The sequence below is a fragment of the Phaenicophaeus curvirostris genome, chromosome 1 (genome assembly GCF_032191515.1).
Source record: "Phaenicophaeus curvirostris isolate KB17595 chromosome 1, BPBGC_Pcur_1.0, whole genome shotgun sequence".
Taxonomy (NCBI): domain Eukaryota; kingdom Metazoa; phylum Chordata; class Aves; order Cuculiformes; family Cuculidae; genus Phaenicophaeus; species Phaenicophaeus curvirostris.
Genome location: NC_091392.1, coordinates 140569067 through 140586853, shown reverse-complemented (window position 1 = coordinate 140586853; position 17787 = coordinate 140569067). Strand labels below are relative to the sequence as shown.

Genomic DNA, 17787 nt, shown 5'->3' with positions numbered 1-17787 from the left:
TGCCATTAATCTTTCTATGACCCTGTAACAGACGTGTTGCTACTTGATGGAAGATGCTGTTTTCCCATCTTCTCTTGCAGTTGATAATTTCATAGCTGAATAATAACGATCCAATCTGATGATGCAGTGCTCTTAGAATACAGATCAGTGTAGACATCTTAAGAAACTGTGTTTATTTGCTAGTTTTGCAATTATCAGATGCACAAGGAGCTGCATTCCCTCAAAAACTGTTCTGATCTCTTTAATAGGCGCCTAAACCTGGTCGTTTGGAGAGCACTGTCTCAGGAGGAAAGAGACAAGTAAGCTAGCACCTTTTGGTGTTCTAACTTAACTCTGAAAGGCTAGTCATAAATATCTGATACTTTTTAAAATCACTATTCCTATAACCAACTGGTTTTATTGTCAAGTATTTCTTAAGTGTACCTTGCTTTCAAAAATGTACGTGTGATGTGGAGTAATATTACATTCAGGACCAACTTCTTGCACTGCTGATTATTTTTAAAGTATTTGCATTCCATTTTAATGATTCTAGTCTGTTCTTGATCAGTGTGAAATGGCAGGGCTTTGGGAGAGCAGCGTGTCATCACCTTTGGCACCAAGGTAAATGTGCTCATCTGGTAAAGAGCACTTCAGTAGCAGGTTTGTAAAAGTACAATAAACACCTTTACAGCATGTGCTGGAATTGTATTTCACACTAGAATTTTGAAACTAGCTTGTTTCTGTATATTGATTTCAAAAACTAGTAACTGTATAAACACGAGTGACATCAGTGAAGTTAGCATCTCTTTACTTCAGAGAAAAAAGTGAAAATCACTTAATGGAAACTGAATTGGCATGAAATATTCTATGTAGAAAAATGGGAATGAAAAGTAGAATGCTTTTAACAAGGCTTAAATTAACGAGCAAAACCCACACAGTTCTATCGTCGATGATGAGAACTAAAATCCCATTCTGGTAAAGAGGAAGTGAAGGCTGTTAAACAAAAGAACAGCATATAATTAAAAAAAAGTAAACAGGTAACTGTTGATAGACAGTGAATAACTGAGCATAGGAAGTTGACAAGGTAGTATCTAAGATATTTTATTGTTTGGAACATATAGACAATTATGTATGTAAGGGAAAAAAAGTCCTAGCAATTGTGCAGTCTGTTGCTAGAGGGGCATATTGAAATTGTTAATATTAGTGCATAGAAATGGAAATATGTGATCTATTTATTTTCTAAATTTACAAATTGAATTATCAAATAATCAAATATTACAAAAGGATGACAGTGTAATTTCAAAATAATTAGTAATATGAAGAGAGAGGATAACAAAGCCTGCTAAGATGGCCACAGGAGTCCTGAAAGAATTGGTTGAGGACATCTTTTGTTCAGTAGTGTGTATTAAAAGGCTATCTCAGATACTAGGGAAATTCAGCTACGCTACAGAAGTAGTAATTGTCCTTGTGTTCAAAATTGTTGAGAGATCCAGCCCAGGAGATATGTTAACTTGACATTGATGAACAATTGACACAGAGAACAAAATCTAAGTAAGTAACAATACCAGTCAGTGTAATTTTAGTACAAAGTGGTTCCTAGAGAAGAGAGATAAGCAATGACAAAGAGCAGGGCATTGTGGTAGGCATTAAGACAGACACTTAAATACATTCTCCAGGTCCAGGTTTCATATTTTGTTAAGTGCTAGTAAAGCTGTAGAGAAAAGCCACAGGAATTATTTGAATACTAAAAAGAAGTATGTTAATTTTGACTGGAGATTTAAGTAATGTTGCCTGTTCTGCATTTTGGAGGTTTTAGTTTGGTTTTATCAACAAGATTACTGTATCTATTTCACCTTTCTGTGCATAGTGTAGTCTCAAAATGGCTCCTTAGTCCAGTAGACATTGATGTATCCCAATCAATGGAAGCAAACTCCTGATCATTGAGTGAAAATTGAGCAGTGCAGAAATGATGGAGGAATAAACATCAGGAGATTATATCTTTTTTTTAAAAATTATTTTATATGACCAGTCAAGACTGATGTGGCAAATCAGGACTTAATAGGCATCCAGATGCTTGGCACTTCACAGTAGCTGCTGCTCCAGAAAGACCATGGATTTCCATAATTTCTCAATCACTTCTACAACTTCTTTTTTTGATGGCTCACATAATCTGGGACATCTAAAATGCTTGAACTGTTCTGTAGATATCTATCTGTGAGGTATGGTTAAACCAGATGTGATTGTCTGACTAAACACAATGGTAGGTGGATGAAACACAAGAACTTATAATATACAGAAGATAGGATGGATTAATCTGATGTATTATTCTGCTTTTAAGCTTCGTGATTTTATTTCTAAAGTATTGCCAAAATTATTATTTTTCCTGCCTGTGATTGCTATATTTTTTTTAAGGTTTAAAGAGGATGGTCCAGTCCAATATATGCAGCATAAAGAAGCTTTGCTGGAGTCTTTAGAGAATTTGGGGTGGCCAATTTCCTGTGAAGATGTAATATTGTTAGAAGATGAGATAGCGACAGCATTAGCATATATACAACAAGCCTCTGATCTTCAGGAAGCTATCAAAAAGGAAACTGCGAAAAGCTCGGAATCACACATAAACAACAATAAAAGGGTAACAGATATTCCATATATTCCTCTTCAGTATGTGCTTCTGGAAGAATTTTGTTCTGTGCTAATGGCTGATAAATCAGGTGTTTGGCATGATGTTATTATCCAAATAGATAGAGGAAGAAAGGTAGATAAAAAGAGAGAAAAATTTCAATGACTTTTTGGAAGTACCAAGGAAAGAGAAGTTTGGAGCTGAGAGCACTGCAGAAACTGAGCCTCTTTGAAACAAATCTGAGAAAGTATATTTACCTCCTCTGCAGTGACAGCAAAGATATATATGAAAGAAGGGAAAGAAGGGAAAGAAGAGATATATGAAAGGCAATTATGAGATAAGAGTTGTGGTTGGTTTAATAGCTGATAAATTGGACTAAAAGATCTTGCAATTCTGGAGTAATTAACTGTATTCTTCTGTGGTATCTTTCTTCTAAGAGAAAAGATTAAGAGAAGGGTTGGGATTTGGCTTCCTATTTGGAGACTGAAGCTTAGCTGTTCATAAAAGGTAGGCAGGCATGAACTGGTGGCTAATCTCAGTGTTATGAACAGAGCCCTAGTTGACAGTCAATGGCATGTGGAAAGCTGTTTAGCTTACCCTTAAGTGTACACCTACTACTGGCGAGCTCCATTCCATTAATACATATGGTAATATATATGTTCAGAAAACATATATTAGGTGACAATGTTGTATTCTTCTATTATTGTTTTTACTCTTTCAGAGCATTCTTGAAAATGGATTCTACACTAATGGTTTTATCATCAAGTTATGAATATAAATTCTCAGGAAAATGAAGAACAGTCGTTTAACTTTAAAATAATAATATAACATTCCCTGGTGAAAAGATTTCTGTATACCCTGCTGATTCTTTTTACCTCTGAAAAAAACCCAAAGCACTTCTCTTATTTGGTTTCAGGATTTTTAATCTAATAGATTCACCATTTGGTGCTTCACTGGGAGAGCTGTTGCCTCCGCAGAACTGCTGTCTAGGTGTAGTTGTACTATGATAATATTAAAACAAGCTGTCTTGGAAACAAATAAGAAAGGAAATATTCTGTCAGACCTCTAGGTTCTAATAGAGGATAATCAAAAACAAATAGAGAATTAATCATAAAGCTTGTCTATTAATATATTCCTTCTCTTATTCATTGTTTTATATCACTGAGTGAGAGGAACAACTAACTGAACTTGAAGGTGTGGTCGCGCTATTGCAGAGAATGCCGAGGAAAGCCCTTATGCTTTTTATTGTGTAGGAAACATAATAAAATGGTCATAGTAGTTCTTTTTTTGCCCTGATGTATGCATATGCATATATACTAATATATATATATACACACATACATCAGTTGGAGGGGGAAGCTAAGTGCAACTCAAGTGAACAGAGTAGAAACCTGCGCTGTGTGTTCTCAGCAATGAATGGGAATGTGCAATTGAAATTTACAGTTCTAAATTATGCCAAGTATCCATATACTCTACCTAGCAAGTCATGCTTAGAAATGTGGCAGTATTCTTTAAAAAGGCAATTTTTTTGTTTCATTTGACATTCCTTGATTGACATATGTCTCTCTCTTTGTCAAGATCATTTTGACAATAGGCTACAACATTTTACGTAGTATGACATAAGTTATAAAAAGAATATATTATGTTGACTCAAGCCATGGGCAGGATCATATTCAGTTTTCTATAATCTTGGAAAATTTACTCCGCTAAGAATGTACATTTGAAAACATTTTAATGTCTACAAAAACCAGATGATCTTGATTCATTTTTCATTAGTCTGAAAATAATACATTGCTCATACAACTGTTTTGATTATTGATTTACCTCTGTCATATAATGTTGCAATACAAGAGCAGCAGAAACACATTCATGTTTCTTTTGGTGACTGTAGTTTTACTGTTGCCTTGAAACAACCAATCACACATGATGTGATTAACATCCAATCAACAATCACACATGATGTGATTAACATTGTGCAATCACTTATCCTGAGTCAACCTGCTTTAGAAGCCTAATCAGAGCACCATCTTCAGTAAATGCTAATCTGCAACTGAAAGGCATTAAGAGTGAGAGGCAGAAATGCAGATGTAATTAGAGTTCTGTTTGTGTGGCAGAAAAAAAACAGTGAAAAAATCCCAGAAAAAAACCCCTGCAGAGCCTTTTAAAAATGCTGTCAGAGGGTTTTCCTACTGTGATTTCTGTCTACAAAATGGGTATAAAAAATTAAACTGCTAGCTGAAATACATTTCATCAAGGAAATAGCTGGTATGACATTGAATGAAAATTATCATTGTGAAATGGTAGAAAAATCACAATTATCCTGAAGGTCTACTCAACAAAGCAGACCTCAATTTCCTGCTAATTTTTTTTCACTTAATTAAAAATACCCCACCCTCTCCCCATAGCTTTTAGCTTTTAAAGGTTCCTACTTACCTTCACAACTTAAAATAATTAGTAATCGTTTTTGGATGTCCTTGCTATGAGAACTTTCTGTTAAAGCTTACAACCGAGTTAGTGGTCTTGTTATCTGTGCTCTGATCTTCTCTGGGAGTTCTACTCTGTCTGCTATGTCTGCACATGTCCGTGAAAGGTAGGGTATGTTGATGTCTTATTGGAGGGAGATGAAGTAGTCATCCATCTGCATGGGGCCATGGGGTGTCTGAAGACCTCTAGTAATGCAAGATGTAAATGCTTTGAGAAAAGAGCAAACACATTTAGTTATTATCAAGCAAAATATAAAACACTGAAGGTTTGTGATTACCTAACCAGAAGGCTAATTGTAGACTGCATTTTACTCAGTTTATTCAGTTCCTTCTCCTGTACAGATTAAAGAATGGGTTGACAAAAGTCTTCCTTTTCAAGCTGACACTCAGCTGTCATCTATAGATATGAAAAATGAGGAATGTATCATTCTTTGTTCTTGGGATTTTTTTGTTTGGTTGGGTTTTTTTTCCCAATAAGTAACTGCTTTGACTTAAAATACTATATCTCTTTTCTATTTTGAACTTGTCAGGCATAACAGTCAGCCATCATTTCTTATTATGTTATTTTTCTCACTGAATTATAAAGCAGTTTATAACATGATGTCACTTAGTAAAAGGAGTTTTTCTGGGTCACTTACCCACTTCTCATTAGATCACCTCAGGTCTACTGGGGTCATGGCATTACTATTCTCCAAGCATGACAGCTTCCAAGATAGTTTGGGGCATTTCATCAATGCCCATTTTCAGGTAAAGGATTTCTTTCGCTAAGTGGCATAATCTGAATTTTGAGAGTGTTGGAAACCATTTAATCTCATACTAAATATTTCTGTTTCTGCATATGAATAGATTTCAGATTCTACAGAGAGATAAAGATGCATTCATTGCTAAGGATTCATTCTCCTTAAGAATATATTTTTTTAAAAGTACTCTGTTTCCCTTAGGATGAGCTAGAATGTGCAACACTTACTCCTGTTTTTGACAGTGTTGAATGGCCACAATGTGATAAAAACAACTTTAAATGGTTAATAGGTATAATTATTTTGTAAAGCAGGTTTATTTGGGTGGAACGAGACCTCTAGTGCTGAGTTTATTCTCTTTGAAAAATGTATTTCATATACAATTGATTTAATTATTCCTTATGAAATATTTATAGCTGAGATTTGATTCTTTATAAGAAGGGAAGTTCAGTATCTCTCCTGATAGTTTCTTCTATTACCTGGTGTTCTGATTCTTACAGTCCTCATTCTTCCTCACTCTTTAAGGATTACAAGTTGCTGTCTGTTCATATTTTTTATGCATTCATATGTTTCCCAAACAGCTCAGCAAAACTCTGCCTTTGCTCCTGTATCTCTTCAGTGAGACAAGGGAAAACAAGCTTCCCAAATAGAATCACAGAATCAAAGAATGACCTGAGTTGGAAGGGATCCACAAGGATCATAGAGTCCAACTCTTGTCTCTGTATAAGACAACACCAGAATTTACACGATGTGTTAGAGGATATTGTCCAAATACTTCTTAAAAATTGTTAGGCTTGGTGCCATGACTGCTTCCCTGCAGAGCCTGTTCCAGCGCTCCACCACCCTCTGAGTGAAGTACCTTTTCCTAATATCCTACCTAACCCTCCCCTGGCTTTCCTCCTACCATTCCCTCGGGTCATGTCATTGGTCACCAGGGAGGAAACCAGCACCTGCTCCTCCTCCTTCCCTTGTAAGGAAGCAGTAAACTGTGATGAGGTCTCCCCCTCAGTCTCCTCCAGGCTGAACAGACCAAGTCACTTGGCCGCTCCTCATATGACTTCCCCTCTAGACCCTTCACCAACTTTGTGGCCCTCTTTTGGGCACTCTAGAGCAGCTTGATATCCTCTTTATACTGTGGCACCCAAAACTGCACACAGTACTCGAGGTGGGGCTGCACCTCGAGTGCAGAGTTGAGCAGGACAACAAAATAGTGCAGCAACAAAATAATTATACCTACCTAGAAATGTTTGGTCAAATTTTCCATCATCATCAATTAAGTAACTTGCTGGACTGACAGCGTGTAGCTACAGTAACTTAGGCTCTTTCATAAAAATGGATTTTACTCTACACAGAATGGGCTTGCTGCCACTGATAGCCTGGGAAAAGCAGCGGTTGTTTGGCTCTGGAGGTGTCAGGATTGTGAAAGGACAAAGTTAGAACCAAGACATGTGGAAATCTGTGGATAGTCTTTCAATCTGTTCTCATTTACAGTAGGGAAGTGCAAAACCTAATCTCTTTGAAAGGGAATTTTAAATTGCTGCAGGTGGGGGGAAACTAATTCTCCTTCACCTCCTGGTTTAATGCATAGCCTTCAAGAGAAGCAGAGCTAAACAGAGGGAAAATCCCTAAGAATCAGACAAGGCTCTTTTGTAATAAAAATACTGGAGAATGATATTGCAGACAAGGGCGCTCTGACAGTGTCTGGGTCAGTCATGCTGAACACCTAAAGGCTGCATGAGAGGTAGGGGAGATGGAGTTGAATGTAGACAGTATTTCTGAGCCACCTGAATTCTGCAGGGCTTGGCATCCTCATTGTGGATGCCTGCACAGTCTTCAGTATTTGGATTAATGTGAAGTGCTGGAAGTTGCCCAAGTTATTAGTCAAGCATTACAAATTAGCTGATAATAAATATTCAGCAGCAGCTGTCCCTTTGGAGCCTGAGGAATTAAGTAAATGGTTTACCCAAATACCTTTTTGTGTGTCTGGAGCTGTAAGTATTTGCACTCAAATCAGCCTTTGTTAGGTTATACTTCAAGCAGTCAGTTAAGCACTATGAAGAGCCTCTAGTTTAGACCAGGTCTGAAAAAGAGAAGTGTTGATATAATTTATATTCTATAGGGATAAAGAATAAATTAGAAAAAAACACCTATCTCCCACTAAAATATATCTGCTTTTTGTGTGTGTGTGTGTGTGTGTGTGTTTTGTGTATTTTTCAGACTTTCTTTTAGGGTTGTTTGTTATTTTTGAGTGGGAGATCAAAAAAAATAGTTTGTGATAGTTCTAATGGAAGTGAGAAAAAAGAGTTTAGTCAAAGTTATTCTCATCTTCACTACCCGTTAGGGAAAAAAGAGTGTCAAAATGAAGTAAATCTTTTTAGGAAGAAAAATACTGTCAGACAAGTATCCAGGTCATACACACCTTAGCAAGGAGGGAAGGTCGGAGTACATGAGTTATGATTGTTATTTCAGGAAAGAGTGTACAAATGTGGAAAAGTTTGAGATTTCAAGCTGTGTGTTTTCATGATTCAAAGGAACTGTATAACAGATGGATGCTTGCAAATTTTTTATAAGATAGGCTAATACATATGTATTTTAAAAATTAATGGAGCAACAATTATTTATTTAACTTCACATGCTTATAATTTATATTTAGAAACATTGTTGCCAGCAGTATGGAGAAAATAATAGACTTTTTAAAGAATTAATTTGCCATTGTTGTAGTAAACATAAATTACATTGTTACTCTTGAGGATTATTATAATATATGTATAAAAATACTGGGATTACAGACTTTTTAATATTAGAAAGAAAGGGCTTTATATAATTAGTTTTCTTAATTTTCTTGGGAAAGCAAAATTTAAAGTGTCCTTTCACATTCTGACATATAGACATAATACTCTGATCCTCTCAAAACTTTCTGTAAGAAGGGTGGGAAGAAATTCTTCTCAAATAAAAAAAAAAAAGGAGGTTCAGAACTTGATCTACTTCAAAGACTAATACTTCTGAGACTCCATAAAATGTTATTGTGAGATATTAAAGACTTAAAGGTAAAAGATTATGGTGACTATTAAGTCAAGTCCATAGAAGGTTGGGAAGCCCAACAGTGTATTTTTACATAGAGCCACTTGTGAGTCTCTGGCTATTTTTCACATATTGTGTTTCCCCCAGCTCCCTGCTTCAGTTTTTATGTAAGATCCATTGTGCTTTTTGCATTCTTCTATTAGTTACTACCATTTGTAGTCACTGGCTTCAACTAGGAATTGAGTCAGTCTACATATTGCCAGTCGCTGCACTGGTATTTCAGTTCTCAGCAGTGTGGTGCAAGGTCCTTCAGACTTATTTATGAGCAATTCAACAGCAAACTCCAGTGTTCTGTGTGGCTGTGGTACATTACAGGAGCTGTAGTCTGGGGAGCTGCCCCCAAAGGAAAAAAATTAATGTATGAAGAACCTAAACTGGCAGGGCAGAATGATGGACCAGTGGCAGCTCTGGAAAATGCGGTGCAATATTTTGCTAAGCTGGAATAGTATAAAACTGCTAAAAAAATGTAATTTTTTATTTATAGTTTGTAAATAAACATATTTTCCAGGCACTTCAAGAGTTTTTTACAAGTTTTTTTGTTCTGGGTTTGATTTTTTCTAATCAGCCATTCTATACAGTGGGGTACTTCCAATGAAAGTAAGATTATTGTGAAGATTCACCTATCTGGACAAAAAGAATGTGCATAGCACCTTCACTTATTCTGTAAAACCAGTTGATTTTTCTTTACCTCATCCTTGAATATAAATTGTACAACTTTGTAAATTTATTTCTAGGCAAATGGCTGCTAGATCCATATTGTTATGACCATGTAAAGTATGATTTTATAGTGAAAAGTCTTAAATGATCTAATCTAAGAGTACTTCTTGCAAAACCTTCCTCAATTTTTTACTACTCTTTATATTTAAAATAATTCCAGTTTTTCATAACATTACATTGCTTAAATTTGTAGTTAATTTCAAAGGATAGATTGAGGTTGACTGGCTTAGTTGTTGTGGAAAAAAGAATTGTATCGAATTACAGAGAGCTGAAGAAGAAACTGTGAAGTCGAAGTCCAAAAAAAGACAAAAAGGCCAAGTATTTGTGACTCACAAAAGCCAAAAGGTGATTGCAAGATCAGACATCACAGGATTTTATTATCCAGGTATATATTTTTGTCCATTTAAAGTGGTTTTTAGAGTTTCTCAATACTGATAAAACACTAGCTATTTCTGCCTCAATCAGGTATAATACTACATGTGCATATTAATGAAAAATTAATATATATTTGTGTATGCACATATAAACATTTTTATAAAAAAATACAGTTTTTAAAGTTAGAAAACAAAGAGCCATTTATATAAGAAGACTAGGAAAGGAAATCTTTTTAAGCAAATGAGTATTCAAGAGGATCGACCCATCTGCCTTTGATGTCTCCCTTGAATGTTTTTGTTGAGCATTTGGCAAAAGCCCAGCTTTTGCGTGTGTTCAAAGAATTCACTAAATGCTTCTGCCATTTTGTGAACTTTAAGACAGAATGAATAGTAGGTAAAACTATGTTCTGTTGTCTTTATGTGTGGATATGTGTGTTTATTTTTGTGTTACCCTTACTTCTTTGGGTTTTTTTAAATGACAGATTTTTAACTTCGGTAATAGTTTCATTATGGCCACAATCATCCACTTGATCAGCTTACGAGTTTCACCATGTGCTTGAAAATTATCCTCTGTTTTATTTTTATAGAATCATAGAGTTACGGAATGGTTTGGGTTGGAAAGGACCTTGAAGATCATCTAGTTTTTCCCCCTCCTCCCTGCCATGGGCAGGGGCACCTCCCACTAGATCAGGTTGCTCAAAGCCCCATCCAGCCTGGCCTTGAGCACTTTCAGGGATGGGGCATCCATGACTTCTCTGGGAGCCAGCTCCAGTGCCTCAACACCCTCACAGTAAAAAACGCCTTCCTGATATCTGATCTAAATCTCCACTCTTTCAGCTTTAAACTGTTACTCCCAGTCCATTCTCTACATTCCCTGATAAAGAGCCCCTCCCCAGCTTTCCTGTGATGTTATTAAGAATGGTTACTAGGACTGTATGTTTTTTATGTCCAAGTTTCTCTATTGCCCTAGCACAGCTTACCCTACCTAAACAAAAAATACAGATTCTGTAGGATACACAAGTCTGACCTCAGTGATGTATGACAGCCTATAGAGTTTTTAAAAAACCCCAAAAAACGAGGTAAAAGAAAAAGCGTTTGAATATTTTATTATGTTATTTTTTAGGAACTGTGATAAAGAATATCAGTTCTACCTGTGCACTTGTTGGCTTCAGCCATGGGGAGACCTGCATTGTTCCTGTGAAGTTCGCTATACCCGTGGGAGGTGCTATGCCATGCCCCTGTCTGCAGGTAAAAATTTCTATTTTTTAAATTTTTTTATGCAAATATGCATTTTTTATTTTATACATTTGGCTACACATACAATAAGAGGTGTTTTTCAAAAATTTTTTAAATGTATCTGTTTAATTTAAAGAAGAGTTTTTTAGTGGTAGTAATGTAACGATATTATCAACAAGCTATTTTTCATTTGTTTGGAACTTGTTTTCATTGTAATCCAACTCCTTTGTTCATTAGAAGTCTATATTATTTTCTTAATGAAACATGATTATTGGCCACTTATAGAAGAAAGACAAGCTATTTACCAGCAGAATGATTGTTTCCTAGCACATAGATCATGAATCAAGGAGAGCCTTTTATACACGTGTCGTGCAGCAGTTTATAACCATTTGTTTTTCACAGCATATTTTAAATCCAGCAGATAGCCTTATACTAAGGCAAATGACAGCAGTAATAAAAATCTTATTCCATTTCTGTTTGTATTTAAAATTACCAGCAGACTATCTGTAATCACAGTTCTTTTATTCAGGTGATTCTTACTTTATGCATGAGAGTGATGGTGGATACAGAAAGGATACAGAATGGATATCTCATTTTTGAATACAAAAATCTGGTTTATAATTTTTTTGTTACACTTAAAACTAAAGATGTGCCTGTTTACACCTTTAAATTAAGGCAAATCCTGAACAGGTAGTTTCTCATACTGCAAGTGGAGCATCTAGTTCTAGAGAAGATCAGCAGAATTTGATAGAAAACAGTGACTTCTGTGTACAGTTTAAAATGATTTTCTCTAAGTGACCAACTTTGTGTCAGTTAGATATGGAATTCTCTGCAATTCCCCAGGCTGGTTTAAAAGCTTACTAAAAGCATCTAAATTTGTGGAAAGTTCAAGGGGCTGAAGGGTTGTAGGAATTTTCTCATTCTGTTCTTCTTGCTAGTTGAGCCGTGGTACATTTAGTGTTCTCTCCTTTATTTTTGCTCTGTGTTCACTCCCTGATTCAGTGAAAATTGTGGGTGATTGGTACATGCAAGGACTAAGTTCTTCTTTTCTTTTAGAGATCCATATTAAATCATGGGAGCATGTTAGAATGATATGATTAACGTAAAAATATCTTCATATTTACTTTTTATGTCTCGTAAAACTTGTGTTATCTAGCAATTGCAAACTGATGCTTTCCTGGTATGCAGGTTGGAGACTATGTGCTTGCCAGAACTAGGACACAGGCAGGAATAGAACATTATGCACCTGCCATTGTCATAGCAACATCAAAGAGGGTGGAAATGGGTGGCAAACTTTACACAGTTCTGATGTTCAACAACAGGATGGTAAGTAAATCTAGAGGATTATACCAATTTGGCAATGGTATTACCCTTGTTCTGTTTCTGATGAGGCAGATATAATTTTCCAGGATAATGAGTTCACTGTCCCAATCCTTGTTTCCAACTAACCAAAGTAAATTAGATTTCAGGACTCAAAGAAGAGCTCGTGCAATAGATGTGAACCAAGAAATTCTGTAGGATAATTTATTCTTAAATCATACTCCGTTCTTTCCTCTCTAATCCATTTGGTGGCTTTCACAAGCCTCATGATGCTAAAATGAGGAACATCGGGGGTTTTATCACAGTCAGTATAGTCTTCGGTTAATTTCATTATATTTGTTTGTCAGCCATTATGATAATTCTACTGCTTTTTTTAGTGCATATTAAGAAAATCTATTTTGTACTTGAAATTTATCTTCATTATTTAGAGGTTGATTACAGTTACATTAAAACAGCTAGCTTTTTATACACATGTATTTTCATTGTTTCTGAGATTTAGACTTAAACATAACTTAGATGAATGTTGATTGTGTTATTGTAGGAACACTGTGTAAGAACTGGGCTTATTAAAATCAGCCAAACGAAGTATGCTTTTTCCTGTCAATACATAAAAATGGTGCAGATGGTGGATTTTGTGACGTGAGTATGCTTGAACCTAAAAATATAAAAATTGTTTTACATGAATCCTAGATGTTGTACTTTGGGTTCAGCTATGCTGTCAGATTTCCATATGTAGTACTGTAACTGTAGTTGTGAACTGGCTTGCTCTACACATACAGCCAACTGATTTGATGCACAAACATATCAGTCAGAAGAACATCAACTGTCTGTCCAGCCATTTTATTCCCTGTCAATTTATGGCCCTGTTTTCGTTTTGGAAACATTGGTGGGATATGATGGTTTGAAATTTAGTGCCAGGAAATTGTTACAAGACTACTGAAAAGTGAAATGGAGTTTCTATTTGTTGTAGACCTTATTTTTCTTCTAAGATATTTATTGTGATATAAAGCTATGCATTAAACTGCAAGTTGCTTCTAAGATACTGAATCTTCTGCTTGGCTTAAATCTGAGGAATGATGTGGAGAGAGCATGTAGGATGAATATGAGCCCCTGCTTAAGTTCTGCTGAACTTATGTGTAGCAACGGTAACATTTTTCTGATATGAAATGTGTGTTGAATGGATAGTGTTTGCAAGTGACTGTGAATTATTTTTTCATCTTGTGTTAAATTCTAGTTTAATCCACTTGAAACAGCATCAGATTATGATAACTGCAACAATCTCTGACACCTGGCAACCACAGATCTTAGGAAATAGAATAGGATCAGAACAATCATCTAGGGATATTTCGCCAGAATATATTCCCAGCCTCCAGCAATTTGTGAAATAATGATTTTATGAAGTAGAATTGGAGTCTTCTCTTGGGAGATGTCTTCCCAAAAGGTTGCTTGAACAAAACAAATCCCACCTTTAAAAGCAATTTTAGAGTTCTTAATTTTTATTGGAATTTTCTAATATGATGGTCAGTGCTAAGGATTACATCTAACCATGCTGGGTGAGGGTACCAGTTGTGGGCTGATCTATGGATTCCCTGAGAATGATGAAATGAAAAAAGAACACTGATTCAGGACTTGTTCCCCACACATTTCTGGTGGTGATTTCAGTGCAGTTTGAAACTCATTCTTCTGCCATTTTGCAGCCACAGCACAAACAGAAATGAACACCCCCATTTTACTGAGCAAAATTAAAAAATCTGGAAATACATCAACACCTTTCTCCCAGCCAGATCACTTATGTGATGGTAGCCTTTTTTCACTGAACCCTTCCACTGGGTTTGATTACATTCTAAATGAGGTTATTAGAAAAGATGTGACTAAATGTATAAGCAATAAGAATGGCTTCCATTCTATGTGATTTGTTTCATGACTGAGAACTTTAATTTTAAGTTTAATAGTCATTCTCCAAACAGACTTTATTGGCAAGCTGACTTGCTGTTGTTATGTACAAATGATGAGAAAATTGAGTTATTCACTACTAAACTGAGGCATTATTTGGGGAAATGACTGAAAGAAATGTACTAATTTTTTTTTGCGAATGAGAATAAATATAGTCATTAGACCTACATTTTAGATTAAGTGATATTCATCTGGCAAGTCTCTGGGCAAAATAGGAGGTGAAACTGCATTTTCAAGTCATTTTAATTGTGAATTTCTATATAATGTTTCCTGTTATTAAACACTGATTTGGTTGTAAATGCACTGGCCAGTTTGTAGAGCAGATTATTGAAATCAAAGTAATGAAATCTAAATAAAATATTCCAAACAATATTGCTACCACAGCATGAAATAATGGATTTTTACTTATGGCATTCGTTTTATACCCTTTAAATCAAACTAAAACAGTTTCTTGTATGGCCTGAAACAGAAAATAAATTTTGCAAGCATAATGATTGAACACATCAATGTCTTATTGCTGTTTTAATATCTGAATGTTTCATTACATAATATCTGGGTTTTTTTCTTGTAGCACTTGTAGATTTTAGAACCAAACCATCGTATCTGCGATGAAAATAGTTTACTGCAAAATGTCTCCATTTTTGAGGATATCACCATTCAAATTGTTCTCAAGTTCCCCCCATTAAAGGAACATGAAAAGGGCTTCCAAACAATGTTATTTCAAGTGCTATTACTTACATCTGATTGCTAGTGTTTTAGACACCAAGGCCCAGATACACAAAGGGATGCTGTGGGACTCAGAGCAGTAACATCTGAGCATTTGGCAGCTCTGAGCGTGGAATTTAGATGCTTAGGTTCCATGAATGTATACTGAACGTTAAGATTTATAGTGCAGAGTGAAGTGAAATGTGTAAAGCATCTAATAAGAAACGACAAAAAAGCTGAGCATCTAAAACGGGGACTCTCTTAACTTAGATACCCCCTTACAGCCCTGAATCAGGCATAGGTGAACTTGTGGGATTCCTAGGGTCCTTTGTTGGCTTTGGATAAACTATATAAATAGTAATTTTAACTTTTTTTAATGAACAAAAGGGAAACTGAATTGTAGGACATCTATTGCCCTGTAAAAATGGTCAATAGTGTGGAAAGTCCTTTTCTGTGAGATGTGGGAAATTGTGAAGTCCATGTAATGTAAAAAAGGATTTAAAGTAGTATACAGTATGTGTGCTTTTAGCTTAGTAAATCCCCTTGTCTGATCTTTTAGCCTGGACAGAGAGACCACAAAGCCCTATCTGCAGTCATCTGTGGAAGATGAAGGAGGAGAAGAAACAAAGAAAAGTATTGTGAAAGAAGACAGAGGAAAAAAGAAAAAGAAGAAAGCAGAAGACAAAAGACATCCCAGGGAGAGGGTGTCAGACGCTGATGATCTTTTGTCTGTGTCCAGAGGGGAAGTAAAACACAGAGGAAGTAGTTCACTGCCTAGCAATGAAGAAGACTTTGATAGTAAGGTAGTAGCTTTGGAAAATTATAAATATTAGGGATTAAACAGACCTGATGGGCTTATCTCCCTCCACACAAGGAATCAGGGTTCTGCATTATCTTTTCTGGGTATTAGACCAGCCTACTTTCCTATGTCCTGTGTGATGGGGCTCTTTCACTGCCTTTGAAAACCATTCTTGACACTGATCATTCTCATATGTGTTTCCAGTGAAAAAAAGCATGTTCAAGCATATGCCACCTTAATTTCCCTAACATTTGTATTAGTAATGAATAACAGTAATAGTAGTGCAATAACACCAACCTTAATACCTGCTAATAAGCAGAGTGTATGTTCCAGTCCCTCTACTGTTTCTTATTTGTTAAAGGTGTGTATATATATATTAGAGGCAATAAAATATTGCATATGGAGCTTAATGCTTCAGAGGTTAAACTGCTTTTAGGGTCTGAGTTAGCTCAGTTATGGCTGACATCACTATCTATACTTCCTATCACTCTGGAGTAGAGAGTTGGAGACTTGGGCTAATGTAGGTATGCCATCATGTGCCAGTCAGCTCTTAATTTTGAAGATTATACTGTCAGTGGAAAAAAAAAAAAGAGGATTTTTATCCATACTTGCTACTTGTACCTCCTTATACTATTTTACATGTTCTCAACATCTTCATTAGTTATTTACTTCCAGAAGCAGTGAATCATAGAGTCACTTAACCATCATGTTGTCAATCAACTTGATTTGGCTCCTTTGTTAAACTTTCCTTCTGTGTTCTTACTTGCTGTCCAAAGATTGTGTGCAGATTCTATTTACATTGCTTATACTGGGTATCATGGTGCTGCATTTTAGGAGTCAGGAATTAGAGCCAGGACTGGTCAGAATTGTGTGAGAGCAGACGTGCCGAGCTTGTCCTGCAGCTGTATGAAAGAACACAGTTTCCAGCGGTAGGGCTACTTCACTGGAAATGCTTAATTGTCCCACACTCCTCCCTGTTGGACATCTTGAGATGCTGAGTAAATGTGAAATAATGCTAATGTGATCAGCAACTCCTGTTACTGAATTTAGGTAGGTTGAAGTAAAGTTTAAATGTGAGTAGTGGCTATCTAGCACTTGAATCCTGCCTAGACCTACTAAATAATCTCATAACACTCTACCACAGCTCTAGATTTGAGGTGGTATGCAGGTCAAACATGCTATAGGAGAGTACTCTATCATGTTTTGATGACACCAGGGACATTGGATATGGCTTTTATTTTTTTCTCTTAAATGTATTTTCATTTATATATCCTTCTGTGCTTTACCAGGAAGGGGAAAGTCAGAGAGCTAATGAAGATTTTAAATAAGTCTGTATCATCATCCTCACAGGGCTTCATCAGATATCTCTTTATCTGATCTCTGTACATGATTGTGCTTTTATCCTATTTGGGTGTAGCTATTTGTCCCATTTTCATACTCTGCTACTGATTGTATAGCATTTTGTATATGTAATTTTGTAAATTACATGATTTGTGTTACTCAGCCCCTGACACACTCATCTATTTTAACTACGTTAGTACTGGATTTCATTTTAAAGAGTGAAAAGAATAAAGAAACTGCCTTTGCCTGGATTTATTTTTTTTCCCTTTGCCCAAGGTCCAGGTCTAGTATGATCTATTAGTTTAGACTTACTGCATGGCAGTCCAACATGTGCCGCGGACCAGATTTGTGAAGTTCATCTGTACAGGTTAACATTTACCATCAGAAGTAGTCATATTTAATTATATTGGTATGAGTAAATGTTGCATAACATAAATGAGGT

The 17787-nt window shown here is 35.9% G+C and overlaps 1 protein-coding gene across 1 annotated transcript in view; it reads left to right on the top strand.

The window, feature by feature from the left end:
* Positions 1-17787, top strand: part of VWA3B (von Willebrand factor A domain containing 3B) — a 72400-nt gene that overhangs the window by 50342 nt on the left and 4271 nt on the right. Inside the window, exons 22-28 of the mRNA XM_069876311.1 lie at positions 249-299; positions 2392-2611; positions 9882-10002; positions 11115-11239; positions 12416-12553; positions 13089-13186; positions 15765-16003. Coding sequence (XP_069732412.1) covers positions 249-299; positions 2392-2611; positions 9882-10002; positions 11115-11239; positions 12416-12553; positions 13089-13186; positions 15765-16003 — 992 coding nt within the window. The remainder of the gene's footprint in view (positions 1-248; positions 300-2391; positions 2612-9881; positions 10003-11114; positions 11240-12415; positions 12554-13088; positions 13187-15764; positions 16004-17787) is intronic.